At 42.6% G+C, this 27,874-nt stretch overlaps 1 protein-coding gene across 2 annotated transcripts; it reads right to left on the minus strand.

Annotated features, from left to right (window-relative positions):
- Positions 1-27,514, minus strand: LOC108701076 (deoxynucleoside triphosphate triphosphohydrolase SAMHD1-like). 2 transcript variants are annotated; one of them, XM_018235245.2, is made up of 15 exons: positions 27,332-27,512; positions 25,144-25,201; positions 16,930-17,090; positions 15,729-15,844; positions 15,311-15,375; positions 14,423-14,560; positions 13,518-13,621; positions 13,014-13,122; positions 12,769-12,860; positions 5,456-5,571; positions 5,239-5,378; positions 4,130-4,219; positions 3,249-3,353; positions 1,430-1,570; positions 1-807 (listed from the first exon to the last, which is right to left on the minus strand). In XM_018235245.2, the coding sequence occupies exons 2-15, from the start codon at positions 25,165-25,167 to the stop codon at positions 778-780; spliced, it is 1,431 nt and encodes a 476-aa protein (XP_018090734.2). In that variant the 5' UTR covers positions 25,168-25,201; positions 27,332-27,512; the 3' UTR covers positions 1-777. The 2 variants fall into 2 exon arrangements, with proteins under 2 accessions (XP_018090734.2, XP_041432188.1); XM_041576254.1 differs by lacking the exon at positions 3,249-3,353 and having other exon boundaries at positions 27,332-27,514.
- Positions 27,515-27,874: the final 360 nt, after the last annotated feature.

Consider the following 27,874-nt stretch of genomic DNA (forward strand, 5'->3'; position numbering starts at 1 on the left):
TTCGAAATTTGATCCTTAGTAAATGTGCCCCTATATATTGTTTCGGGTCTCTCCATTGCCCTAGCCGCTGATCCTCTTCTTTAATTGTTACAGCTGGGAGACTGTGAAAGGATCAGCAGGAAGATTAAACACTAAAGGACTAACTAACTTTTCTTCTTTCCTTTTTTATATCGTTGCTCTTGTTTAAAGTTGACTTAAGCCGGCTAAAGAACTTCAAATTTGATATATTAGTTCCTGGCAAAGCTTTAAACTGAGGCAGAACCAGCTGAGAAATGCCAGCAAGTAATGTATCCAATTGTTATGTGGGAACAGATAGGATGTCAGGAAGCATTTCCCTTTCAAACTGGAAGCTAAAAGCATAAATTCAATACAGGTATGGGATCTGTTATCATGAAACCCGTTATCCACAAAGCTCTGATTTATGGAAAGGCTGCCTCCCATAGACTCCATTTTATCCAAATAATTGAAATTTAAAAAAAATTATTCCCTTTTGAATTGTAATAATAAAACAGTAGCTTGTACTGTCCCAGCTAAGATTTAAATAACCCTTATCGGAAGCAAAACCAGTCTATTGGGTTTATTTAATGTTTTACTTTATTTTCTAGTAACTTAAGGTATGACAATCCAAATTATGGAAAGATCCATTATCCGGAAAAACCCCAGGTCCCGAGCATTCTGGATAACAGGTCCCATACTTGTATATAAAACTGTTTAACATAGACAAAATTGGTAGGATATTTGTATAACTCAAGACTGCTGAGGCAACTGAGCCTCAATTTAGTGATCTCCAGCCGCAGCTCCATAACCCTATAAGAAAAAAGTTGAGGAGTCAATGAGATATGTTTGTTTCTTTATCCAAAGCAAAACATTTGAAAGATGCTGCTTAGTGTAAGTTTCTGCGCAGGTTAGGCCAAAACCTGCTGGCAGAGGTCTGGACCAACTACATTGCCAAAATGTGGATCAATGGCATGTGCTGGGTGGGCGAATACCCAAATCCTTTGTGAAAGAGTCAGCCAAATACCGATCCAAATCATAATTTGCATATACGGATTAGGGGTGGGAAAGGGAAAAGTGTGAGTATTTTTTTAACTTTCTTGTTTTGTGATGAAAAGGCATGTGATTTCCCTCCCTGCCCCTAATTTACATATGCCTAACCGATTTGGATTCGGTTCGGACAGACACAAGGATTCGGCCAAATCCGAATCCTGCTGAAAAAGGCCGAATCCTGGATTTGGTGCATCCCTAATATATATATATATATATTTATTTATTCTTTACCCCCTAATGTCACCAAACATATTTCAACCCCTTTCAGTGACATCTACTCCTGTCCATGACATCACAGGTTGGGGGAAAGCCTACGCAGAAAAGTCAAGCAGGAATTCCCAGCATGCACATCACTAGTCTCAATCAAACTAGAAGCACAGACCTGGCGAATTGAGAAGCCTTTGTCCTGGCACAACTTTATGAAGGCCTTCTTGGAAGCTTTCAGTATATTCTCATCATCAGTTTTTTTGCAGTAGGCGCGGATGATCCTTTCTGAGAAATTCTCTAGAAGTAAATAGGAGACCTGAGAAAAGAAGCAGACGGGTGTGAATTTGGTTAAATGAGCCCCAGTTATCTTTGATTGGTTTGATATAACAAATGGAGAGCAGCTCTGTGATTACACTGCTGTAAGCACTGATATTCAAAGCAAATTCTGGTTACATAATGTAAATTGTGCCATCCTAGAAAACCTGGACCCATCGGAGAACCTACAGGCTGCTGCAAATTGGAGTAAAGTGTCTTACTGGTCTGGGGTCTGAAGTAAGCAGTTAACAGTTAGTATAACCACTAGGGGTGTCTAACAAGTTACATAGTTAAATTGGGTTGAAAAAAGACAAAGTCCATCAAGTTCAACCCCTCCAAATGAAAACCCAGCATCCATACACACACCCCTCTCTACTTTCACATAAATTCTATATACCCATACCTATACTAACTGTAGAGTTTAGTATCACAATAGCCTCTGATATTCTGTCTGTCCAAGAAATCATCCAAGCCATTCTTAAAGGCATTAACTGAATGAGCATCACAACATCACCCGGCAGTGCATTCCACAACCTCACTGTCCTGACTGTGAAGAAAAAAGTTCCATGCTATTTGTCTATAATGTCCTCTGATGTACTTGTAAAGTGTAATCATGTCCCCTCGCAAGAGCCTTTTTTCCAGAGAAAACAACCCCAACCTTGACAGTCTACCATCATAATTTAAGTCATCCATCCCTCTAACCAGTTTAGTTGCACTTAGTCTCTGCACTCTCTCCAGCTCATTTATATCCCTCTTAAGGACTGGAGTCCAAAACTGCACTGCATACAACAAGTTAACCTTTTCCTTGTCCTTTAAAGGGGTTGTTTACCTTTGGGTTAACTATGATGTAGAGAGTGATATTCTGAGACAATTTGCAATTGGTTTTCATTTTTTTTTAAATGTTTTTGAATTATTTAGCTTTTTATTCAACAGCTCTCCAGACAGATATTTAAGCAATCTGGTTGCTAGGGTCAAAATTAACTTAGCAACCATGCATTGATCTGAATAAGAGACTGAAAAATGACTAGGGAAGGATCTGAATAGAAAGATGAGTAATAAAAATAAATATGTAGCCTCACAGAGCATTTGTTTTTTTGATGGAGTCAGGGACCTCTATTTGAAAGCTGTAGAAGAAGAAAAAGATAAATAATTAAAAAAAATGATAAAAAAAATAAATAATGAAGACCAATTGAAAAGTTGCTTAGAATTGGCCATTCTATAACAAACTAAAAGGTGAACCACCCCTTTAAAATCCACTGGGTGAGTATCATCTTAGACGGGGAAGCCTATTTATCAAAGTCCGAATTTTATCTCAATATTTTTTAAGAAACTACTCCGACCAAATCCGCATGGGTTTCTTTCTCCTTATTTATCAATACACTTTCCCCAAAATTTTCTTTGCGGGAAAAAAACCTGAAAAAAACGTGAAAATAACTAATTGTACAAATTTTTTAGATTTTCCACCGGAAAACTTGTGATTTTTTTCCACTAAAGATTATGATTTTATATTAAAAAAAAAACCCACAATTTTTTCTGGGTTTTGCCATTCGGAGTTTAATAAAAAAAAACCCTATTAGAGTATTCCAAAGAAATGGAAATATACAAAAATGCACTTATCAAAGTTGCGCTGTGTATACAGTGTGGGTTTTGGTGAAGGAATCATTACTCTTGTGCCTCACCTGACCTTTCTCGATATGAAATGCTTCTTTTGGGTCATTCTTGCTATAGAAGTGAACTTTGTCTATGGGATTTTTTTCTTTCATTCCATAATCCATAAGGAACACCTACATTACTCAGAAATAAACAGAAAAAAAATAAATCTGTTGAAGGGAAACTATACCTCTTCACATTGCAGGTCTCTATAAAAATATATCACATAAAACAGCTCATTTGTAAAACATTTTAGCATTTAGGAAAAGGATCATTTTCTAATAGTATGTACCATTGGATAATGCCATATACAAACTGCCATTTTTAGTACTTAAGTCCTTCCCTATAGGTAATATGAGGCACTGTGCTCACACATGCTAGATTATATCAGCCAATGAATAGACAGAGGTGAGTCTTCCACTTCCAGGCTATTCCTGTTCCAGTCAGACACTGTATGTGTGGGCAGAACTGATTGGGATATGGCTAAAATGTTTTGTATACTAATATTGGGCGTCAATCAGTAAGTCCGAGGGGATGGAAATAACCAGTATTTCCAAGAACAGTATACTCTGTATTCAAGCTGGGATTTTTTATTTGTGTAATAATATTAGAACAGTCTAATGAGAATTTAACTTCACCATCTCTGGTTATAAATAAATAAGGGTCTGCATGCTTCTGTTCCATGTCTGCACAAGTGGAATGTTAACACAACTGATAATTCAAACATAACTTCAGTATGTTACTGGGCCCCACAGCAAATTCATTTTAGGGCCCCCAACATATCCAGAGTTTGTCCTGTTTTGCCAATATATGTTGCAATTGCTCATTAATTAGAGGCCCCTGTGCCTCCTGGGCCCCCCTGCAGCCACAGGGTCTGCTTCTTCTGTAGTTACGCCCCTGCATTACTTACATCTACCACAAAATCCTCACTGGTACATCTCATATTGGGATCTTCTGCAGCAACTGCTTTGGCCAGTTCTTCCAATAACTGTTTTTTATCCTGCAAAAGAAACACTATAAATAATATGCACGTATATGGACCAAAAACAATCACCAACATGGACCCAAACAATCATTTTTCATCTTATCAGGAATAATTCAGATATCAGTCATACTAGGTGGTACATCCCATCAGTGGAGGAGCACATCGATCCAGGGTATGTGATCTGTGGCTGACAGCATTATATACTTGGGCTACATACAAGCCCATGGACCCCAAGTGTAAAATGCTGTCAGCCACAGATTACATACCCTGGATTGATGTGCTCCTCAGCCGATGGGTTCACACTTTTTTTTTCAGTTCAATTGCTTTCAGATTGTTCACCAGAAATAAGGACTTTTTTCAATTACTTAGCATCTTTTATTTTTTACTGTTTTTTCCAAAAAATTAAAGGGGAACTATCGCGAAAATGAAGATTTAATATAAGTTTTAGCATACTGAAATAAGAAACTTTCTATATACAAAAAATTTAAAATTCTGTATTGTTTTTGAAATAATCAAGTTTATCTTCACTATCCCTCTCTCAGCATCTGTTTCTCCACATTCAGGAGTTGGGTGTCAGATGAATGAACCAATATATCTTAGGGGGCTGCTTTTGCCTAGAAGATGTATTAGAGCTCACGCTACTAAAATCACTAGAATTCCTGTCTCTCTACATGCAGAATTGTTGAAAAAGGCAGTTATTTTGTTAGATTTTATTTGCCCCTCACCTCATAGAAGGTGATAAATGAAACTTTACACTTCAATGTTAGAAAAACAGTCAGACATAGAAAACAGAAAGTAATTGCAAAAAGTCTTTATTTGTGGTGAACAATCTGAAACCAACTGAATTGAAAAAGGTGTTGGAAGGTGAACAACTCCTTTATTATTATTACTATTTTATTATTAACATGTATGTTTAGAGCGTCACCATACTGCGCAGCGCTTTAACATTGAAATCAGTCAGATTAAGCCTGCCCTATTGCAAATTCAATATTACAGTATGAAAACACAAAAGATAATGAGTACTAGCACTTTACCAGGGATTGTGTGTTGTTTGGATTGGGAGTTGCTTCTCCCAAGTATTTGTAAAACTTGCGTTGTACGATTTTCTCCAAGATTTTTTTGGCATCAGACAGTTTGGAATCACTTGAATACAGAATCTGCACAAAGATTGCATCTGAAAGAGAAATTGTAAATATTTAATTTTTTTTAAAGGGCAATTACTTATGATAGGCCTCTGCTATAGGAACTCACCTGTCAGTTTAGTATAAGCAGCCATATCATCCACAGCTTTAGAGATGGTAAAGGATCCTCCATTTGAACCTTCTATCTGAATGTATTGGTCGGCTTTTCTAAAAGCTTCTCCGATCCTGTATGTAAATATAAGCGCACTTGGGTGAGAGCAGCTGATATAATGGAGAGGTCTGCTGGGAAGCAGTTATTCATTTTTTTATATAAGAGGGTACAAACAGGGGGCATGGTTTGGCGCTACATGTAGGAGGACGCACTAGAGAGTTGCTCTGACTCCCGATACCAAATATCCTGTGAATATCAGCGACATCACCCAGCAAAAACGGAACCCAGAGACCTGAGTTGGGAGCCCTTGCCGTGAAGATCCCTGATGGGGCAAAACCGGGTGCAGAATCGAGATACAGAAGCCGCAGCTAGGCTGGAAAGGTTTGGCCACGATGCGCGGCAAGGCCAAGATGGCGGTGATGGGCCCGACCCCAATGACAACGATGATCCTCAGCCAGCAGAGCCCACGCTTACGGATCTCCGTACTGAAATTAGATCATCTAATGAAGCTTGCACATCGCTGATATGTGCAAAGACCGAGGAGATAAAAGTGGAACTTTCTATAATAAAACTAGACCTCCAGAAGCTGCGAGAGCGTACTGCCACACTGGAGCGCAGAGTAAGCTCGATGGAGAAGGTGTGCAACCTGCTGGCGGAGCACATGCAGCAACTGGATAAGGCGATACATACTTGGGCAAGTAAATCCAACGACCTGGAATACAGGCTCCATCGCAATAACCTCTGGTTCATTGGGTTCCCAGAAAAAGCTGAAGGAGGTTCCCCTGAGAAATTTATCGAGGCCTTGCTGGTGGAAAAATTTGGAAGAGAGTCTTTTTCAACCGCTTTTGCAGTTGAGCGAGCACATTGGATACCAAATAAGGCTCCAATTCCAGGTGTGGCTCCGAGACCAGTCATCACAAGATTGCTTAATGCCAGAGACAGGGACTCCTGAGGGAGCTGGGATACCAGTATGCCATCTTGTACCCAGCTCGGTTAAGGGTGATTGCAAATAACAGTTCGCACTTCTTCACCTCTCCACAGGACCTCAGCGACTGGATCGATACAAAGAAGAAGAGGGAAGCCTAGTAACCCGGGCATGTTTCCAAGCTGAGCGTACATCGTTTCATCCCCCGGGCATTACGGGGAACTTGTGACACCACAGTCAGGTCGTATAAATCTGCCATGTTACTGTTTATCATTATAATCTTTCAGTTGCTCGGACTATTGCTGCAGGGGCCCTATCCCACAGCTGCTGTTCTCCTTACAGGAACTGTTCTCGTTATTCATGACTTTCTTGTTTATTCCCAATTGCTCAGTGGGTAACTACTCTTAATCGCTATGGGATCGGGCGAGTGAGTAACTTTTTTTGGAACTGTGGTGTTGTTCCTAAAGGTGGCCAGTGCTAAGCTTAGCACATGGGAAAAAATGGCCACTCAAGCACCCCCGGCAAACGCTGATGTTAATTGTTATTGATGGTTATGGGTAACAAATCTGCCAGGAGTTGGGGAATTGGTCAGTTGGGGAGGGGGAACGGCTTTATGATTGCAAGTTGATTAATGGGTTAATGTTCCTCAACAAAGGTTCAAATATGATATGTCTGATCAACAGGTGCAGCTAGGGCTGATGCCCTAATAGGTACACAGGAGCATCAATAGTAAAAAAATTTCAAAAAGGAAAAATGACGCGGTTACTTAGCTTAAACGTCAGAGGGCTAAACGATAGTATAAAACGCAAACTGGTTATGGATTTTGTTAAGAAAACTGGGGCTAACATAATTATGCTACAAGAAACTCATCTAGTTGGCAGTAAGACCCTAGCCCTGAAGAGACCTTGGGTGGGCTGGTACTACCATGAGGAGTACTCTAGCCACTCTTCAGGGGTAGCAATACTTATCTCCCGCAATACTCCATTCAGGGCTGTAACAATCAAATCTGACCCCAAGGGAAGATACATATTCATACATGGCTATATCCAATCCCAAGAGGTTATTCTAGCGTGTGTATATATACCACCCCCATACCAGGATGCATGTCTGGTTCAACTCATTGAATTTGTAGCAAACTATCCGCATCCCATTTCCATGGGAGACTTTAATGCACCACTAGACAACACTGTGGACCGTCTCAGAAGGTACAGCCAGGTTACCAAAGATTACTGAATCTGCAGGCCTCACAGAAGCCTGGAGACGTAGACACCCAGATAAACAACAGTTTTCATGCTACTCCATGTCCCATTCAGTGTTATCCCGCCTAGACCTTGCCTTCTTGAGCCGTGGGGCACACCTAATGCTCCAGAACGTGAGATACCTGGCCAGGGGACTGTCGGACCATGCTCCTCTTGAAATGATTTTGGGGCTGGGAGCACCTCTTAGTAGATCACGCTGGTCCCTTAACCCAAACTGGCTGAATGTGCTAGACAACTTCCAGTCCATTGAGGATGAAATCCATGAATTTCTGGCCATAAATGATAGCACAGTAGACCACTTAACACTATGGGATGCCTTAAAGGCATTTCTTAGAGGGCAATTTAACTTTGAAATCAATGCCATTAAAAAACAGCATAAGCTCCAGCAAAGCCAGCTGGAACAAAAAGTATCTGAAGCTGAAATGGCAGTAACCCTTGACCCAACGCCAGAGAAATTTAGGGCCCTGTAGGTGACTCAAGACAAATATGCAGAGTTGATGAGAGAGAAAGCTCAGCACTCTTTGAGCTTCATGAAACTCAATGTAAGAGAGTGTGGAGAAAGAGCAGGTAAACTGCTAGCTCATCTAGCCAGAAAGCAAACTTCTCCTCCAGCAATAACCTTGCTATAAACACAGGAGGGAGCGCTAACCTCTGACCCCATTCTAATTCAGAATACCCTGTCGCACTTCTATTCCACTCTCTACGTGTCTACCCTTGACAGCACCTCTACTAAACTAGTAGACAACTTTATTGAATCAGTGACACTGCCCTTACTAGCAGACAGCCATAGGGAATTCTTAGAAGCAGACATCTCTCTGTTGGAGCTTCAGTAGGCAATTGACTCGTTTCCCTCAGGGAAAGCTGCTGGAGCAGATGGCTTACCCATTGAGGTCTATAAAAAGCATGCCCATACATTGGCCCCAGTCCTATTAAAAGTATACAATGAGGCAGTCACACAATCCCACCTTCCCGCCTCAATGTACCATGCAGCAATAACCTAAAACCGGGAAAAGACCAGACAATACCGGAGTCCTATAGGCCAAATTAAAAATTCTTGCTAAGTTCTTCCCTGGTTGAGGAGGATCAGTTGGGCTTTATGCCAAGGAAAACAAATGCCCTCAACATCAGACGTTTATTTTATAATTTTACCTCTGACTATACTAATTCAGGCACTAGAGCCATAGCTGCATTGGATATCGCCAAGGCCTTTGACACGGTGGAGTGGCCTTACCTGTGGAAGGTCTTGGCGGCATTTGGTATAGGCCCAAAGTTTGTAGCACTGGTGCAGCTCCTATACAAAGCCCCTATGGCATCTCTCAGGGTCGGTAATGGAGACACACCACAGATATGCAGCATGGGGTAACTTGCCGGTGGGACCAGCAGGCCGAATACACCTAATAAAAATGTTTGTGCAACCGAAAATCTCATATATGTTGTGGCATTCTGCAAGGTCGCCAACCCGGTCCTTCTTTAAAAAACTAGATGGAATAATTAGAGGGTTTGTCTGGGGTAAAGGCAAAGCTAGAATAGGACTCCCTCTTCTGAAGCGCCCTAGACACGAAGGCGGGGTAGCCCTCCCAGATTTTCAAATTCTATATCTAGCTGCGCAGCTGTCGCATGTGTGCTCACTAACCCTGAGTGGCCCGTGCACACCTCTGTATAACAGCTGGCAGCAGGGGGGCAAAATGCAGCAGCCTGCCTTGCAGGCCCTACTAAATCTACCCTTGAGGCCTGAAAGGAGCCAAATGAACCAGGAATCCAGATCTGCATATACGGCCGCCAAAAAAATCATGCAGAACACAATAATAGACCCTGCTACCCCTCTCTGGCTTAACAAAGCCTTAGGAAAATTAGCCGAAATGGTCCCCCCATCGTGTTGGTTAGAGTGTGGAATTGTAAACATTGGAGATGTGTGGGGGGAGGAGGGAATGAAATCATTTGCAGCCCTCAGGCACCAGTGCAATCTACCAGCTGCCCAATGGTTAACCTATAACAGAGTTAAAGTGTATCTAGGGAAGAGGCATAGGCTCTCCCCCATTAAAATCGCAGAGAATCCAATGTTAAATTTAATTAAACAAGGCCCATTGAAATGTAAGATCTCAACTATGTATAAGCTTATCACTACAGCCAATGCGAGTTCCACTAGTTTAAAATGCAGACCCCCTATGGGAGAGAGATGTGGGGGGACCTGACAGATACCCAGTGGAAACTAGCACTTAAGACCCCCAGGATGGTCTCAAAGGATTGTAGACATGAACTTCTCCAGTTTTACCTGATACATAGGGCCTATTATACAAAAGAAAAACTGCATAAAATGTTCCCAGAGATATCCCCACTGTGCAACAGATGTAAAACGGAAGCTGGATCCCTCATACACACTCTGGGTATGCCCGGCACTGCAGCAGTACTGGAAAGAGGTCCTGTATCGTACAAGTAAAGCTATAGATACATTGGTCCAAGCAGACCCGATGTTATGTATATTAGGGGTGAATACAGACCAAAGTATGCTGGTAGAGAAGAAACAGCTGTTAACTAAAGCGTTATTTCAGGCCAGGAGGCTTATAACTAAAAATTGGAAAGTGGAAGCACCCCCATCCATAGAGGACTGGGTAGAGGCAATGCAGGATGCCTGTTAGTTAGAGAAGCATATATATAAGAGAAGAGGGACACTTCAGCAATTTACAAGGATATGGGCCATGTGGATGGCAAGTAATATGGACATGGATAGCCCAACGTGGGTGAATCAGATTAAGGCAATTTTAGCTCAGACGAATATTTTGGCCGTGTAGGTAGCTTTCAGCCATGCCTCAAAAATTTCTATTTGCTGGTTGTAAAGTGTGAGAATATGTTATACACATACGAAATATACTGTACTGTTGATAATCAGTTGGTAAATGATGTTGACTGTGTATTTGCAGAAGCACACCAATCTGTGAATTGGGCTTGGAATGTACATGCACTGTTGTGTAAATTGTTGCTTTTCTAACTGTTCAATAAACTTATTTGAACCAAAAAGAGAGGGTTTGTTTTTTTAAGGTTTACCTATCCTTAAAGGTTATCTGACTACCACTTCAAGGCATTTTTGGTTTAATGGCTATCTATTTGGCTTTATTTCTATCTACTTCTTCCAGACCCTTTGGCTTTTTTCTATCTACTACGTCCAGACCCTTTGGCTTTAAAGCTATCTACTACCTCTAGACTCTTTGCCTTTATTTCTATCTACTAGCTTTAGACTCTTTGGCTTTATAGCTATCTACTAGTCTAGACTCTTTGGCTTTATTTCTATCTACTGCTTCCAGACCCTTTGGCTTTATAGTTATCTACTACCTCTAAACTCTTTGGCTTTATAGCTATCTACTACCCCTAGACTCTTTGGCTTTGTGGCTATCTACTACTTCCAGACCCTTTGGCTTTATAGCAATCTACTACCTCTAGACTCTTTGGCTTTATAGCTATATACTACTTCCAGACCCTTTGGCTTTATAGCTATCTACTACCTCTAAACTCTTTGGCTTTATAGCTATCTACCTCTAGACTCTTGGGCTTTATAGCTATCTACTACCTCTAAACTCTTTGGCTTTATACTGTAGTTATCTACCTCTAGACTCTTTGGCTTTATAGCTATCTACTATCCCTAGACTCTTTGGCTTTGTAGCTATCTACTACTTCCAGACCCTTTGGCTTTATAGCAATCTACTACCTCTAGACTCTTTGGCTTTATTTCTATCTACTACTTCCAGACCCTTTGGCTTTATAGCTATCTACTAACTCTAAACTCTTTGGCTTTATAGCTATCTACCTCTAGACTCTTTGGCTTTATAGCTATCTACTATCCCTAGACTCTTAGGCTTTGTAGCTATCTACTACTTCCAGACCCTTTGGCTTTATAGCAATCTACTACCTCTAGACTCTTTGGCTTTATTTCTATCTACTACTTCCAGACCCTTTGGCTTTATAGCTATCTACTACCTCTAAACTCTTTGGCTTTATAGCTATCTACCTCTAGACTCTTTGGCTTTATAGCTATCTACTACCTCTAGACTCTTTGGCTTTATTTCTATCTACTAGCTTTAGAATCTTTGGCTTTATAGCTATCTAACCTCTAGACTCTTTGGCTTTATTTCTATCTACTGCTTCCAGACCCTTTGGCTTTATAGCTATCTACTACCTCTAAACTCTTTGGCTTTATAGCTATCTACTACCCCTAGACTCTTTGGCTTTATAGCTATCTACTACCCCTAGACTCTTTGGCTTTATAGCTATCTACTACTTCCAGACCCTTTGGCTTTATACCAATCTACTACCTCTAGACTCTTTGGCTATATTGCTATCTACTAGCTCTAGACTCTTTGGCTTTATAGCTATCTACTACCTCTAGACTCTTTGGCTTTATTTCTTTTTTTTTTATTATTATTAATTTTTATTTTATTTATTTCTTTGGCTTTATAGCTATCTACTACTTCCAGACCCTTTGGCTTTATAGCAATCTACTACCTCTAAACTCTTTGGCTTTATAGCTATCTACCTCTAGACTCTTGGGCTTTATAGCTATCTACTACCTCTAGACTCTTTGGCTTTATTTCTATCTACTGCTTCCAGACCCTTTGGCTTTATAGCTATCTACTACCTCTAAACTCTTTGGCTTTATACTGTAGTTATCTACCTCTAGACTCTTTGGCTTTATAGCTATCTACTAGCTCTAGACACTTTGGCTTTATAGCTTTCTACTACCTCTAAATTCTTTGGCTTTATAGCTATCTACTACCTCTAGACTCTTTGGCTTTATAGCTATCTACTACCTCTAGACTCTTTGGCTTTATAACTATCTGCTAGCTCTAGACTATTTGGCTTTATAGCTATCTACTACCTCTAGACTCTTTGGCTTTATAGCAATCTACTATTTCAATACCTGTTGACTTTATGGCTGCACACTACTTCCAGACCCTTTGGCTTTATAGCTATCTGCTACCTCTAGACTCTTTGGTTTTATAGCTATCTACCACCTCTAGACCTTTTGGCTTTATGTCTATCTACTTAAAGATATATAGAAGTGCATCATACTTGGTATAAAATATTGATACTCTTACATTATCTCAATGACATTCACAACTCTGTGGTGGCAAGCTCTTCGGTAGAGACCATAACGTGTGTAAAACATATTGTACAGGTTCCAAACCTCCTACAAAAGGTGAAAAGTTTCAGTTTTAGCAGCAGGTCAGAAATGTTTACGCTATACACAGCACAGAAGAAATTAACTTTCCAGAATGATATGTAGTACGTTGAAATATCTCATTGTTATTATGGGGAAATATTTCTTAGTGAACATGCTTACCTTGTCTCGGACACAAATGTGTTTCCTGTTACCAACATCACAAACTCGGGCAAATTTGAGAAATCTCTTATAGTCAAAATTATTTTGAATACCCAGATGGTAACAGTCCCTGTTGAAATGCAAGAGCATAGTTAGGAATACAAAAAAAAGTTAATTGCTTGAATGCTATTGGTTGTGTTATATAGGTATGTTGCATTCTAAAAAGCGAAAATTACTATGCTCGCCCCTAGGCACCTAACCTTGGCATGTCATTACTAAGTTGAGGTGTTTAGGGGCACCCTAACTCTAGAAATATATAGACATTCTAGGTAAAGTTATAATGCATAGAAACATCTCAGTTGGCTTCTACAATCAGTTACTTATTCATTGTAGATGTAAAGGCTAAAGCTGTTTTATGCCAGTGATAATTATCACTAGCTGGTTTAGTGCTTTAGACAATCATTTAAATTAAACTTTCACTGGAGTTTGTCTAAAATTAGAAATGTTGTTTCTCATTAGCAGTACCTGGCAAAATAGTCAAATTTATCCACATCAATGCCGTTTTCTTTGTTAGCCACAATTTCATAAAGGAATGATTTCTCTTCTGGTCTTCCTGCATATGGCCACACCTAGTGAATGAATGGGAGAAGGAAAAAAGTTGACAGAATTTGAATACATAGATTGTACAGTATACTCATATTAACACTACTCCAGACCCCACCCACTTTCAGATGAGCTCTGTCCTTTTTGGGGTTTGCAAAATGAGACTGTCCATCCTAAATAAGAATAACTGGGAGTTGCGATATGGAATTTGAGACCACTGTTTTCTGCATTGCATTTAGGGTTGCCACCTGGCCGGTATTTTACAGGCCTGGTCGTTAAAATGATGGTTGATCCCAATGTTATTAATAAGGAAAAAAAGATGGTGGAGATGATAACAGCTGCCTTACAAACTGGGAACTGTGACAGCAGATAAAAAATACTCAAGTGAGGGTTTTAGTTTGGAGACCTTCGCCTACACAAAGTTATAGGTTATTATTCCCCAAACAAGAAGACAGGAGAGGGCATGGCATAGCAGATATGGATGTTCCTGTAAGCCACTGTAAGGACTTTTTGTAGCAGGCATAACTCCTTAGGTTTGCTTATAGCCTGCATAGAGAGATCCTACACAACTAGGGTTAGTGTAGGTAATCATCAGTAACAAAGCACAGTTCGACAGTCTCCCAAGTTGGATGGTTACTGTTGCCATTACCCTATTAAACCTAATCAACTCTTCCTGCCTACAAAGCTCTTTGCATGGGCAAACTAATGCGCAGGACTCAGGGTACCCTCCCCAATATGAACTCTTTAAACATTTCTTTGTGTGTGTCTCTGGGAAAGCACTGCACAATGACAGTGAAATAACACCATGGCCAGGCAAAAATACTTACTTCTTGCTTCAGTTCGTCTGACAATGGGCAGCCCATTATAAGCTCTTTTATAAATATTAGGTCACTCTCAGATATTTCTTCCTTTAGATTGTTGGATGCAATTAGATGATCAAACATTTTTACAGATACATCTTCATGCTAAAAAAAGAAAAAGAACAAAGCCAGTATTAGATTAAACATGCAGAGAAAAGCCTTCTGAAAAAAAGACGGTATTCACATTCCTCATGCTCTACACATACACTGCCTGAAAACCAAAAATGACATTCTTAACTCTCACATATGGAATTATGGGCAGCAACATGCAAATGCCTCTGCCCAACTATGGATCCAGAACTGCTGGTTTAATAGCACAGATACAGTCTAGTAGGTCACAGCCATATGCCCAAACTTGCACACAGCATATTTCCATCTTCTTTTATCTCACTGGTGCAAGATATTGGCTTCTGAGGCGACTCTAAATATATCTGAAAAAAATTAAGTAAATATACAGAAAGTGATCCCTGTATAGGGTTCTCTACGTTACTACCCAGCCCTGATGCACCTACTCTGTCAAGTGTTACCAGATCATTAACAAGACACAATTCGGGGGGGTGAAAGGCCTTAAAAGCATAAAAGTGGAAAGGAATGCAGACTGCGTGAGGCTAGCACATAGAAAATTAGTTTTTTACCCTTATATCAATTGTTTATAAAAAATCTGATTCCTTTCATAATAAATGTGCTCAGAGGAGCATTATCTGGGTTTTTCCATCCCCTTTAATAAAAATGTCATCATGTATCATTTGTACCAGTTGGGCTGGTAATACACTGATGAGGTGCCAACCGTCACACAATGTGTTTTACTGTAGGTGACACCATGGAAGATTGCTCTGTAACAGCTGGAAAGCTCACCTTAAATTCTGGCTTTGTGTAGGTTGTGAATTGTTTTTCAAACAAATGTGAAAACGGCCCATGGCCTAAAATAAAAAGTTAAATTAAAATGGTAACAAATTCTCTTATGGCTGATGAGATCACAAAAGTGCAAATGATTTCCATCCGTGTAGGACAAATGTGAAATTCCATTGTTACCCCACAGCAATAGCAGAGCTTTAGCAACTGTGCACTCAAGTAATTGCTGTATTCCTTTAGAACTGCTATATGTACACAAATAACAAATCAACTCAGCTGACACTGTATACATAAAGGCAAATAATCCCATATCAGGTAGTATACATTGATGCAGAGGTTTCATTATCAAAACAATGAGGAATGATCACTAAAACCAACTTTGCACTGAGAAGAGTAGGTAGGCAACAGCACTGGTACTTACCCAAATCATGGCAAAGTCCTGCTATCTGTACACACAGTATATCTGTGTCAGTAATGCCAAGATCTGTCTGTCTGTCACGTAACTCTCGGGCGAGACATCCTGCCAAGTGACCTACTCTGTACAAGGAAACAAAACATTAAACAGGGACATCTGGGAATAAAAGCCACAAACAATATATTAATCCTTCACTGTAATCAACATTTCCATTTACCATATGGAGTCATGCCCAAGAGTAAGGCAAAAAAAGATTGATCTTTTATTAAGTAGTGAAGACTACTACATGTCACATGGTGCTAATCAGCTCTTTGCTTTGTTAGTTTGGAAGCAGTGGTATAACTATAGACGAAGCAGACCCCGCAGTCGCAGGGGGGCCCGGACTGTGGGGTCAGCTTCCTCTATAGCTAATAAAAACCCCCTCCTCCCCAGCCACTCCTCTTGCCGGAGAGGAAGGGGGAAGCAACACGGATGGGAGAGGGCGGAGCTGGGGTAGGATGTGGGTGGAGTTGGGGTGTGGTGTGGGCAGAGTCAGTCAGGACATGGGTGGAGCAGGGCAGAGGCGGGACAGGAAGTGGGCAGGAAGATGGGGATCTGAGTGTGATGGATTTTTTTGCAGGGGGCCCGGTGCGCTCTAGTTACGCCACTGATTGGAAGATTACTCTTCTTTCTATTCAGGCCTCTCCTATTCTTATTCCAGTCTCTTATTAAAATCAGTGCATAGTTGCTATGGTAGTTTGAACCCTAGCAGCCAGACTGCTGAAATCGGAAACTAAAGAGCTGCTGAATAAAAAGCAAAATAATAAAAAATCAAGACCAATTGAAAATTGTCTCAAAATATCACTCTCTACGCAATAACAGTTCATTTAAAGGTAAAAACCCCCCTTTAAGTTACAATTTGTATTACATTATAGTATATAAAAGTCCTTTTAGATGTGTATACAAGTTTGAATGCAATACTCACTTTCTGGAACACATTTTGTATTCATATGCTTTTTCTCCATGAGATTACTTCCATTTACAACAATATAAAAAGTCATTTATAAACAGGATCACTTTAAATTAGGCACCTTGAATTTGTTTGGGCAAAAGCATTGTGATAAAGAAAGTGGGAGTACACTTCACCTTTGAACATCCTTTTTCTTTGTTCAGTGTATACAGCTGAAAAATGTGTGTGAATGTGTGTGAATAACATGTATAACCTCACCCAATGGAGTGCTCAAATCTGTTGTGAGAAGCCCCAGGGAAGACATAATAGATTCCTCCGAGCTGTTTGATGTATCTCAGGCGCTGAAACTCAGGGGTGTCAATGATACGGACTAGCAGAGGGTGCAACTCAATGTGACCATGTACTGGATCATTGAACACCTGGACAGTATAAAGAGCAACTATGTAAGACAGTAAGTTATTATAGAAGTTGGATTCTGAATATAAAATTGCAATAAAAACAAGTCAAAATAAAAAAAGGACAATTGCCCTACAGAATTGAAGGATAAAGTGAAAGACAAAGTAAAGCTGGCCAAATCAATGTGCCAATGTGTTTCTCATACAAAGCATTTCTAGCAAGGATTGTCAAGGTAGAAAAGATTGAAATAAGGCTTGAGGAAAATGGCTGAGAGGGCAGGAAAGGGGTGGAAATGGGAGGAAGGAAGAGACCAAGAGGGAAGAATGGCAGAGTGGAAAGAGAATATTGGGAAGAGAGATGGAGAAAGGAAAGGGCATGATTAAAGGCAGAGAGTGAGATGGAAGCAGAGCTGTAACCAAGAGGGAAAAAGTGTTAGAACTCACCCTGGTGGTCTAGTGGCTTCAAGGGGCCAGCAGGAACGCCCGCACGCCGATGCACAATTCTCCTATGGCGCACGCGGCCGCTTGCTTCCGGGTTTACGCGGAAATTCAAGTATTTAAAGGGAGCCGTGGGCAATATTGATTGCCCAATGTAAAATAGGATTTTTGTTACTCACCGTTAAATCATTGGTAGAAAGGGGGACACAGGGAATGAATGGTTAAGCTCCATCCTCCAGGAGGCAGGACACTTGATTCAAATTTGAAAAAGGGTATGTGCCAACCCACTCCGGCTTACCCCTACACTTAACTCCTCCTACAATCAGTTGGTACCAAAGTCCATATAAGATAACTCTGATAACTTGATAACTCAAACAACTTATAAGGCAGAACGTAGAATGGGAAATCATTCCCAACATGGCCATTAGGCCGGCAACATAGCCACAATTTATACAGGGTGGGAAGCCGTGTCCCCTTTTTACCACAGAGAAATGGATTTAACGGTGAGTAACAAAAATCCTATTTTCTCTGTTGTTTAAAGGGGGACACAGGGAACGAATGGGGACTTAACAAAGCAGCCCCAGATCCAGCAGGGTGCGATACCATAGAGATATCTGCCTTACCGCACTACTGAATGCAGAACCTTTCGGCCAAAGGCGGCCTGAGCGGACAAAATGTGTCCAGTTTGTAAAATTTGGTGAAGGTGTGCACAGAGGACCAAGTAGCTGCTCTGCAGATCTGGTCCAGAGAAGCCGAGTTGCGCCATGCCCATGATGCACCCATCGCTCTAGTAGAATGTGCCTGGATTCCTTGAGGCGGTGGTTTCCCCTTTGATAAGTAGGCATGTCGGATAGTCTCTCTGATCCATCTTGCGATCGAGGACTTGGACGCTGCCTGACCCTTCCTGGGTCCAGATGGGATGACAAATAAGGCTTGTGTTCGACGAAACAGCTTGGATCGTTCTATATAGCTTCGCAAGGCTCTGACCACATCCAGGGTGTTGAGCCTACTTTCCTTCTGATTCTTGGGATCCGGACATAGAGATGGCACTACAATCTCCTGATTTATGTGAAAGGCGGAAACCACCTTAGGTAGAAATGAAGGAACCGTGCGCAATACTGCTTTGTCTTTGTGGAAGATTAAAAACGCAGGGTCGCATGACAAGGCCCCCAATTCAGACACCCTTCTGGCGGACGATATTGCTACTAGGAAGACCACCTTCCATGTTAGCCATGTGTCAGAGATAGAATCCAAAGGTTCAAAGGGTGGTTCCAGGAGAGCTTCCAGCATGAGTTTGAGGTCCCAACCAGGAACCGGTGGTTGGAAGGGAGGGGCCAAGTGAGCAACTCCCTGCATAAAAGTTCTAACAGAGTCAGCCAGTGCTAATCGAGACTGAAGTAGAACTGATAGTGCCGACACCTGGACCTTGATGGAACTGAGCTTGAGTCCTAACTGGACTCCCTGCTGTAGAAACATTAGGACTCGAGGGATGTCAAGTTGTAGGAAGGGAACCTGCGACTCTCTGCACCAAATCCAGTAGGAATGCCAAACTCTATGGTAGGATTTAGAGGAAGTAGGCTTATGAGCCCTGATCATAGTCTCTATGACTCTCTCGGAAAATCCCTGGCGTCTCCAAATGGCTGCTTCAACAGCCATCCTGTCAAAGTGAATAGGCCCGGATTGTGATGAAGAATGGGCCCTTTTAGTAGAAGATCCAGCCTTGGCGTCTGTCGGATCGGTTGGTCCACTGACATTTCCTGCAAGTCCAAAAACTAGGTCCTCCTGGGCCAGTAGGGTGCTACTACTATTACTGTGACGGTGGCTCGTCTGATCTTTTTGAGGATGCGTGGCAGCATTGGCAGAGGTGGGAATACATAGGCTAGATTGAAGTGCCATCGTTGAGTCATGGCATCTACTCCGTCTGCCCTTGGATCTCTGGATCGTACAAAGAATCTTGGCACCTTTCGGTTGTTTCCGGATGCCATCAAGTCTATCTGAGGAATGCCCCAATGACGTACTAGTTCCTGGAAGGCTTGTGGATGAAGTTCCCATTCCCCTGGATCTAGTTGATTGCGGCTGAGAAAGTCTGCCTTTATGTTTGACACGCCTGGAATGTGAATGGCTGACAGCCGAGCAGAGTTGGCTTCTGTCCATGCTAGGATCTGTTGGGATTCTGCTAGAGCTGCTGCGCTGCACGTCCCTCCTTGTCGATTTATGTAAGCTACTGTCATGGCGTTGTCGCTCTGAATCCGGACGGATTTTGCTTGTAGTCCGTGAGACCAATGGTTGAGAGCCAGACGCACTGCTCGCAGTTCTAGAATATTTATGGGAGGTTTGGACTCCGTGGGAGACCACACTCCCTGTGCGGCTAGATCCTGCCACGTTGCTCCCCAGCCCTGAAGGCTGGCGTCTGTGGTTATCACTGTCCAGGTGGGTGTTGACCTGTGGCTAGTGTGGTTGGTTGTAGCCACCAGTGGAGAGAATCCTTCAGTCTTTGAGTGAGGCAAAATGTCTTGGAGAGGGATCCCCCTTTCCAGACCCTGAGGATCTTCGCTTGGAGGGGACGAAGGTGAATCTGTGCAAATGGCACTGCTTCTATTGACGTCACCAGTGTTTTCAGAACATTCATTGCCTGGTGAATCGTGGGCCTCTGAGTGTGCACTAGTAAGTGAACCTGTTCCCGGATCCTGTCTTGTTTCTCCCGGGGAAGGGACACCGACTGTAACAAGGTGTTGAACTCCAGGCCTAGAAAGTCATGAGATGATTGGGGTGAGGGTTGGATTTTTCCCAATTGATGATCCACCCAAATTCCTGGAGTAGTGACGATGCCCGTTGCAAATCCCTCTCGGCCTGGATTACTGTTCTGGCTTATATCAATAGATCGTCCAGATAGGGCATCACCGATATTCCCTGAAGTCTCAGGGTTGCCGCTGTTACCACCATCAGCTTCGTGAACACCCTCGGGGCTGAGGATAGTCCAAATGGGAGTGCCACAAACTGAAAATGCTGGTTTGCGAAGGCAAATCTGAGGAAGCGGTGGTGGGGGGGCCAAATTGGAACATGTAGGTAGGCATCTTTGATATCCAGGGACATCAGCAGCTGTCCTGGTTCCATTCCCCGGATCACCGATCGTAAGGTCTCCATTTTGAATCGTACCGACCTCACGAATTTGTTCAGTCCCTTCAGATCTAGGACTGGGCGAAAGGATCCGTGTTTCTTGGGTACGATAAACAGGTTGGAGTAGAAGCCGAAGAATCTCTCGTGCGGTGGTACTGGCACGATCACTCCGGCCCTCTGTAATGTTGTTACACACTTTAAAAATGTCTGTGCTTTGGGGTTTTTTTGAGGAACTCTGGACATGATGAACTTCCTGGGGGGATGAGAAGTGAAATTGATGTGGTACCCTTCTGTGATTATTTCTACTACCCAGGTATCTGTGGAATACTGGGTCCATACCTCCCGGAATCTTAGCCTGCCCAATAACAGGTCTGCGGACTCCGGAGGGCGTGCCCCGTCAGACTGAGGTGGTCTTATCTGCAGGGGGCCATGTTGGGCTTCCAGGTGGGACGGTTCCGGTCCCCTGGTCTGTTCTTGAACTAAGAGCGATGTGGGGAGACAGTGCGTCTGTTAAAACGATTGGTTTGGCCACGAAATGTTTTTCCACGTCTTGAGGCCGTGGCCGATCGAGCCCTGGACTGAGGGAGATGAGTACTCTTCCCGTCCGTGGCCTGCGAGATGATCTTTTCCAGCTCCTCTCCGAATAGGCGACCTCCTTTGAAGGGGAGCGCTGTGAGTGACTTCTTAGAACTGATGTCTGCTGACCAGTTCTTTAGCCAGAGTGTTCGACAGGCTGCCACAAATAGCACAGAGGAGCCTGCAATAATTTGAGCGGACTCTAGAGTGGCCTCGCACAGGTAGTCTGATGCCTCTAACATTGCCCTTGCTGTTGCTAGTAGATCTGATCTTGGGGAGCCCTCCTGTATGTCGTGAACTAGGGATTCCGCCCAAGACTGAATGCCTCTGCTAACCCATGCGGAGGCAAGGGTGGGGCGTAGTGAAGATCCGGAGGAAGTATAAATGGCCCTGAGAAAACCTTCTAGCCGCTTGTTAGATGGGTCTTTGAATGCTGCTGCGTCCGTAACTGGTAATGCAGTGGATTTGGATAACCTAGATACTGGTGCATCCACTGATTGGGGGTTGCTCCATTTTTCCGTCAGTTCCTTGGAAAAGGGGTAGGATTTAGAAAATTTCCGAGTGGCCTGGAACTTTCTTTCAGGGAAATTCCATTCATCCTGTATGATGCCTGTAAGCTGTTCATGTGAGGGGAAACAGGTTGAGGACTTGTGTTGTCTTTTGAATAGGCCCTTTGTTTGTTGTTGACCAGGGTCCGGGGTAATGTTGAGGGTCTCTATAACTCGTTTGATTATACTGTCAATGTCATGGTGTACATCCTTGCCTGTATGTTCCGCCTCCTTGTCATCTGAGGAGGTGTGGGAAGATGGCAGTTCCCCTCTGACTCCGATGGGTCTTGAGACTCTGATGATACCTTAGAATATTTACTTGTTGACGGAACAGTCTTGGATTTGTCTGGCCTCTTGCACTTGCCAGTAGTTTTGTGGTCTAATTTGGCAATGGCCTTTCCCACTGAGTCAGCGAGTAAGGGGAGACCCTGGAGGGAGGCCAGGGACTGAGATAATTGTACCGCCCATAGTGGTGCCGGCGGTTCTTCAGAGGAGCTGGCTGGCGGATCCTGTGAAGTGACTTCTGTTGCAGTAGGCAAGGGATCAGGGTTGCTCACTGGGCTAGGCGCAGACTCCTGTCCCCTGGAACAGGATCTACAGAAAGGTTCTGACTGCCCTCCGTGTGTCTTAGAGTGACACTTAGTGCAGGCTAGGTATCTCACCTGAGCTACTGGCGCTGGGGCTCTTCCCCCCACCCTGGGAAATAAATCCCCTGTCCTACCTTCTGCCATAGTAGGGAGGTAAGTGTAAGGGTGAGTCGCAGTGGTAGCACTTGCTGGAGTCTGCTTATGTCTCTGCTGGCTCTGGATTGCGCTCCGTGAAAAGGCTTGATACCTGTTGATTGAGCACGCGCACTGTAACAGCGCGTGTACGTTTTTGGCGCAAAGCCAGAGAGAGACGCTAGGTCCATCTGCGCTCATTAAAAATGGCGCCCAGACTGCCTGTCCCCGTCCCCTTCCAGGATTCCCTTGGGGACTGTGCATCAGTAATGCCGTCTTCCCCCTGAATCCTCCAGCCCGGCGCGCTCCTCCATTGCGACACACTGAGGCAGGAGCTGAGACTGAAGCGCCATAAGGAGCAGGGGGGGCCGAGGGGGGGGGAAGAGCTGCCAGCTAGCCTTCTGTGTGAGGGAGCTGAAAAATATCCCTGCAATTCAGTCCCGGGCAGAACGGAGTGAGGAAGAGAGAAAGAGGGGGCACTGCGATAAAGCAATCTACTCACCCCAATGCTTCACCGGCCAGACCGTCTGCATTCCTATGGGTAGCAGGATGGAACTGTCTGGGTGGTGGGTATGGTCAAAGACCAGAGTTTTACCCTGGTGAATTCTCCCACGGAGGGGGTTAACCGAAGGTGGGTCAGGCAGTCCTGACCCCGGTCTCACACCTGGTGTCAGTGCTACCCACTGACCGAAGATTTCCATCTGTCTCACTAGAGACCAGGTTAGGCTCCAACCTCCTAGGAGCAGGACACTTGAAAAACTGATTGTAGGAGGAGTTAAGTGTAGGGGTAAGCCGGAGTGGGATGGCACATATCCTTTTTCAAATTTGCATCAAGTGTCCTGCCTCCTGGAGGATGGAGCTTAAGCATTCGTTCCTTGTGTCCCCCTTTAAACAACAGAGAAAATGTCTATTCATAGTTCCTTGGTGTGATTTCTATCTGTTACTGTTGTTTTTGACCCTGCCTGTTACTGACCAAGTCCTGTCTTGCTGCCTGTCCTGACATATGCTTGTATTTGACCATTCTTCTGGATTCCGTAATTACGCTGCTTTACTGACCCAGCCTGTTTACTAACTACACTCTCGTCTGCTGCTACGGTACTACTCAGCTCTCTTGATATAGACCCAGCCTGTGACTCGACCATGCTCGTCTCCTGAATCTGTACCTCTCTGCCAGTTTGGTATTGACCCGGCTTGTGACCCGACCATGCACTTGCTCCCTGAATCTGTGCTGTCCTGCTTTTTTGGTATTGACCCGACTATGCTCCTTGTTCTGCATTTATGTATAACGTGCAGTTCCCTTGCCTGCCCAGAACTCTTCCCCTGGTCTTCTAATTTTAAGATCTGGCGGCACCCAAGTAGCCGAGGGCTCCTCCCGGAGCGAAAGGTGGTTGTTAAAGGCAGAAGGCTGAGCCTTGACCGGGACCTTGGGGTTTGTTCTGGGTTTGGGATACCAGTCATAACAAAAAGAAGAGTAAGTAGGTGTTGAAAGGAAAATGATAAAGGTACAGAAGAAATACTAAGGCACAAGGAAGGGAGTGTGAAGTGTTGGAAGGCAGTTATTGAAGGGGCAGAAGGCAGGATAGGCTTTGGAATCCAGCCCAGGTAGAAGACTGCAGCTTAAGATCTCAGACAATTGTGTGTCAGTTGGGGACACAAGGTGAAGGTTAATGGGAACCCACGGTTACTGTAGGGAGGTAGTCTGAGAATTTTGTTCTCAGAGGGGAATAATTACTAGTGGGGTGACCCCCCCCCTCAACAGCTGATGGAACTCTGCTAGTGTATTACTCACTACAACTGGAACATGTGTATGTGATGCAAGTGAGACAGAAGAAATATTTATTAGAAGTATATGGGAGATTTGGGCCACCAGTTGTTTCACATGTTCCTTGGTTCATTGCACCTGTATGTTCCATGTCTGAATTTTACCTCTCCAAACAGCTTTCCAGTGACAGGAGCCCATCAGCCACGGGTGTCCCTGTTACATGGTGGTGGTGGGGGGTACAGTATACATTTAGTATCACAAAAAAGAGGGGGTTGCCTACCACCTTTTCCTGGTTGTGATGGGTGATTTCCCCTAACATGTACTAGTTTCCGAGCACACCCGTAATTGATCTTCCCTGTATGAATCACCAGGGAGTTTTTGGTAAGCAGCAAACCAATTGGCTGAGGAAAAAAATCAAAATCTGCTATGGGATAGGGAGGTCCCATAAAGAACTTGGATTTGACACTGAGCAGGAACGAGGCACCACCAGAACCCAAGTTACCATCTTGTGTCTCACAACATCTAGGGAGGTAGGAATGCCTGGTGAACAAGGCCTCGAGCCCCAACCCAGTACAGAGAGACAGAGCAGTCACACATAGAACTGACTGATGCCCAGCAGATGATTGAAGCAATTAATGATCATGTAACCACTCCCATGTTGCCTGTAAACTCCAGTGTGCATATGTGATATGCCACCAGGGGATGAATGAGTATTGGAAGGGTACTGGCAAAACCTTATCACCCCACAGTTACAATTTACAAAGAGAAGGAGCTTATTACCTGCCCTGCCATACCCAGCTAATAACCAATAACCCCTCATCCCCAAACATAGAGACATTTCCTGTCCTTGAACTCTTGTGTTAAGAAACAGAATTCTTAAAAAGAAAAAAAAAAATTGTTCAGCAAAGTCAACATACCTTGGTTGGTTTTGAAGGGTTCATCTTGTAATGAATAAGACAGCTTTATACCACACAGCTGCAAACAAACAGCGGCACATCACAGGCTGCAGTCACTGGGTCATATCAAAATACTGTACATGTTTTTACTATTTTGAGGTCCCAGTGCAACTATACCAACACCAATATATTTTTTTTTTTCATTTTTGGAAGTAAGAATACTTTTTTAAAGTTATGGAAAGTTGAGTTTTATATAATATTCTTTGGTTTTTAAAACTCTTCAAATGTTTTTCTACCTAAAATTGTTAAAAATGTGGGAAATCGTTTTTAAAAAAAATGACTAGGTATAGGAAAGCCTTGCTCAGGATAATGATATTTATAAATGTGTACAATAGTAGTGGCCAAGCCAGTCGGGCGCCCTAGGCAACCTGGTCAGCCACCTCGCTGGACTATTGAATGTGATACATTTCCAACATGGTCAATTTTTTATATAAAACATGAATATGCAAATTAGGATTCAAGTGAGGTCCTGTATTCAGTGCATAACTAATGTATAGGGATTAAGATTAATATGATGTTACTTTTAGTTTTGTAGGGCTTTCTGTATGAAGGCAAAAGTATTATACAGGTACAGGATCTGTTATCCAGAATGCTTGGGACCTGGGGTTTTCCAGATAAGGGATCCTTCTGTCATTTGGATCTTAATATCTTAAGTCTACTAGAAAATCATGTAAACATTAAATAAACCCAATAGGCTGGTTTTGCTTTCCATAAGGATTCGTTATATCTTAGTTTGGATCAATTACAAGATACTGTTTTATTATTACAGAGAAAAAATTTGGATAATCTGGATAAAATGGAGTCTATGGGAAACAGCCTTTCCTTAATTCAGAGCTTTCTGGATAACAGGTTTCCGGATAACATATCCCACACCTGTATAAAGTTCCACTTAACATCAAGGTGCCTGAAAGTCTTTGGGTAATGGTACATCGGGCATTTTTGTGCATTTGAATTGCTGTGTTTTAAGTAGCCCTATAACATCTCAAAAGCAACCCCTCTATAGACACTAAAAATTGTCTGCAGGGTGGGAATTCTGAGCTGTGTGCCATCAACCAGTGCATGCCCCCCGTAAGACTGTAATAATAACTAATTCTCCACCCACCAGCTCATATCATCATTGCAGATACAACTGGCCAAGGTGCTATCTCGCTATCGTTGACGCTTCTGGGAAAAATGTGTTGCAGGGCAAAAATGGAGACAATGAGCTCTGTATAAACAAACTCCTGCATTTTTAAACTGCAGCCTTACTACACAGAGGGCTCATTTCGTCATGTGCTCTATAACATTGTCATTGTAGGGAGAAAATGTAAAAATAACGTGAGTCTTGTGATGTTGCACTGCTTAAAAAGGAGACTTTATGGGGCAGATTTACTTAGGGTCGAATATTGAGGGTTAATTAACCCTCGATATTTGACTGCCGAATGTAAATCCTTCGACTTTGAATATCGAAGTCGAAGGATTTACCGCAATTCGCACGATCGAACGAAAAATCCACGATCAAACGATTTTTCTTTGATCAAAAAAACATTAGAAAGCCTATGGGGACCTTCCCCATAGGCTAACATGGCACCTCGGTAGGTTTTAGGTGGCGAACTTGGGGGTCAAAGTTTTTTTTAAAGAGACAGTACTTCGACTATCGAATGGTCGAATATTCGAACGATTTTTAGTTCAAATCGAAGTCGAAGTAGCCCATTCAATGGTCGAAGTAGCCAAAAAAAACCATTCAAATTCGAATTATTTTTCCTCTATTCCTTCACTCGAGCCAAGTAAATGGGCCCCCCAAATCTTTCCTAAGGCTTTCCTTTTCTTCTTAAAAATCTCCCCCAACTTGTCTGGCTGCTTGGTAGAACTGGATAACAGAGGGTGCTCTTGCTTCAACTGCATTATTATTATTATTATTATTATCAGCCTAAAAATTGCTCGTCTCGAAAACAAAACATAAATGCAATTTAAAATTTAAAAAAAAGTTTTCAGTAGAGGACGCTGAGCAATTTTAATATTTGAGGGTTTACATTTCCTTTAAAGCATCAAAGAAAAAGGAGCCTTACTACTAAAACATGCAGGGAAGCGGATGCATAGCTCACATAAGGATTTAAATGTCAAGAAAGTTACAAGCAAGACAAATCTACACTCTGATCTAGCAACCTACCAAATGAGTAAGTACAGAGCACAGTACCGGGATGTACCAGATGGGCTCCTCCTGTTTGAACCTCGAAGATCCAATACCTAGAAGCAGTAGAAAACGGCTCTTTAGAATAATATAACACAACTGTGTTTAGCTGCACCAGAACAAAAATCATCCTACCAAACAGGTAGTAGAAAGGACCTAACCAATAATCAGCAAAAGCCCAACTAGCTTAAATGAACCTACTCTACGCATTTCCTTTATAATAGAGATAAAAGTTGTTAAGTCTATTGGTCAAACACACCTTATTTTATTGGCATAGACAAGTAGGTTTGATCCACAAACACTTTACAGTAATGAGGAAGTGATTTGTGTTTCTATTGTTTATTTGTTTAGAGGTGGGAACATCTATTCCTGATGCATAATAAATACCATAACAAGGGGGTGAAGTTTCATGTTTACCTCATACATTTAAATGGCTAAACAAACATGTTGGGGATCCAAAAACACAGGCTGTTGTAAGAGCAGAGGTGTACAGCTGCACGATGGATAGGGATACATCAATAA

Source organism: Xenopus laevis, chromosome 9_10L (assembly GCF_017654675.1).
Source record: "Xenopus laevis strain J_2021 chromosome 9_10L, Xenopus_laevis_v10.1, whole genome shotgun sequence".
Taxonomy (NCBI): Eukaryota; Metazoa; Chordata; class Amphibia; order Anura; family Pipidae; genus Xenopus; species Xenopus laevis.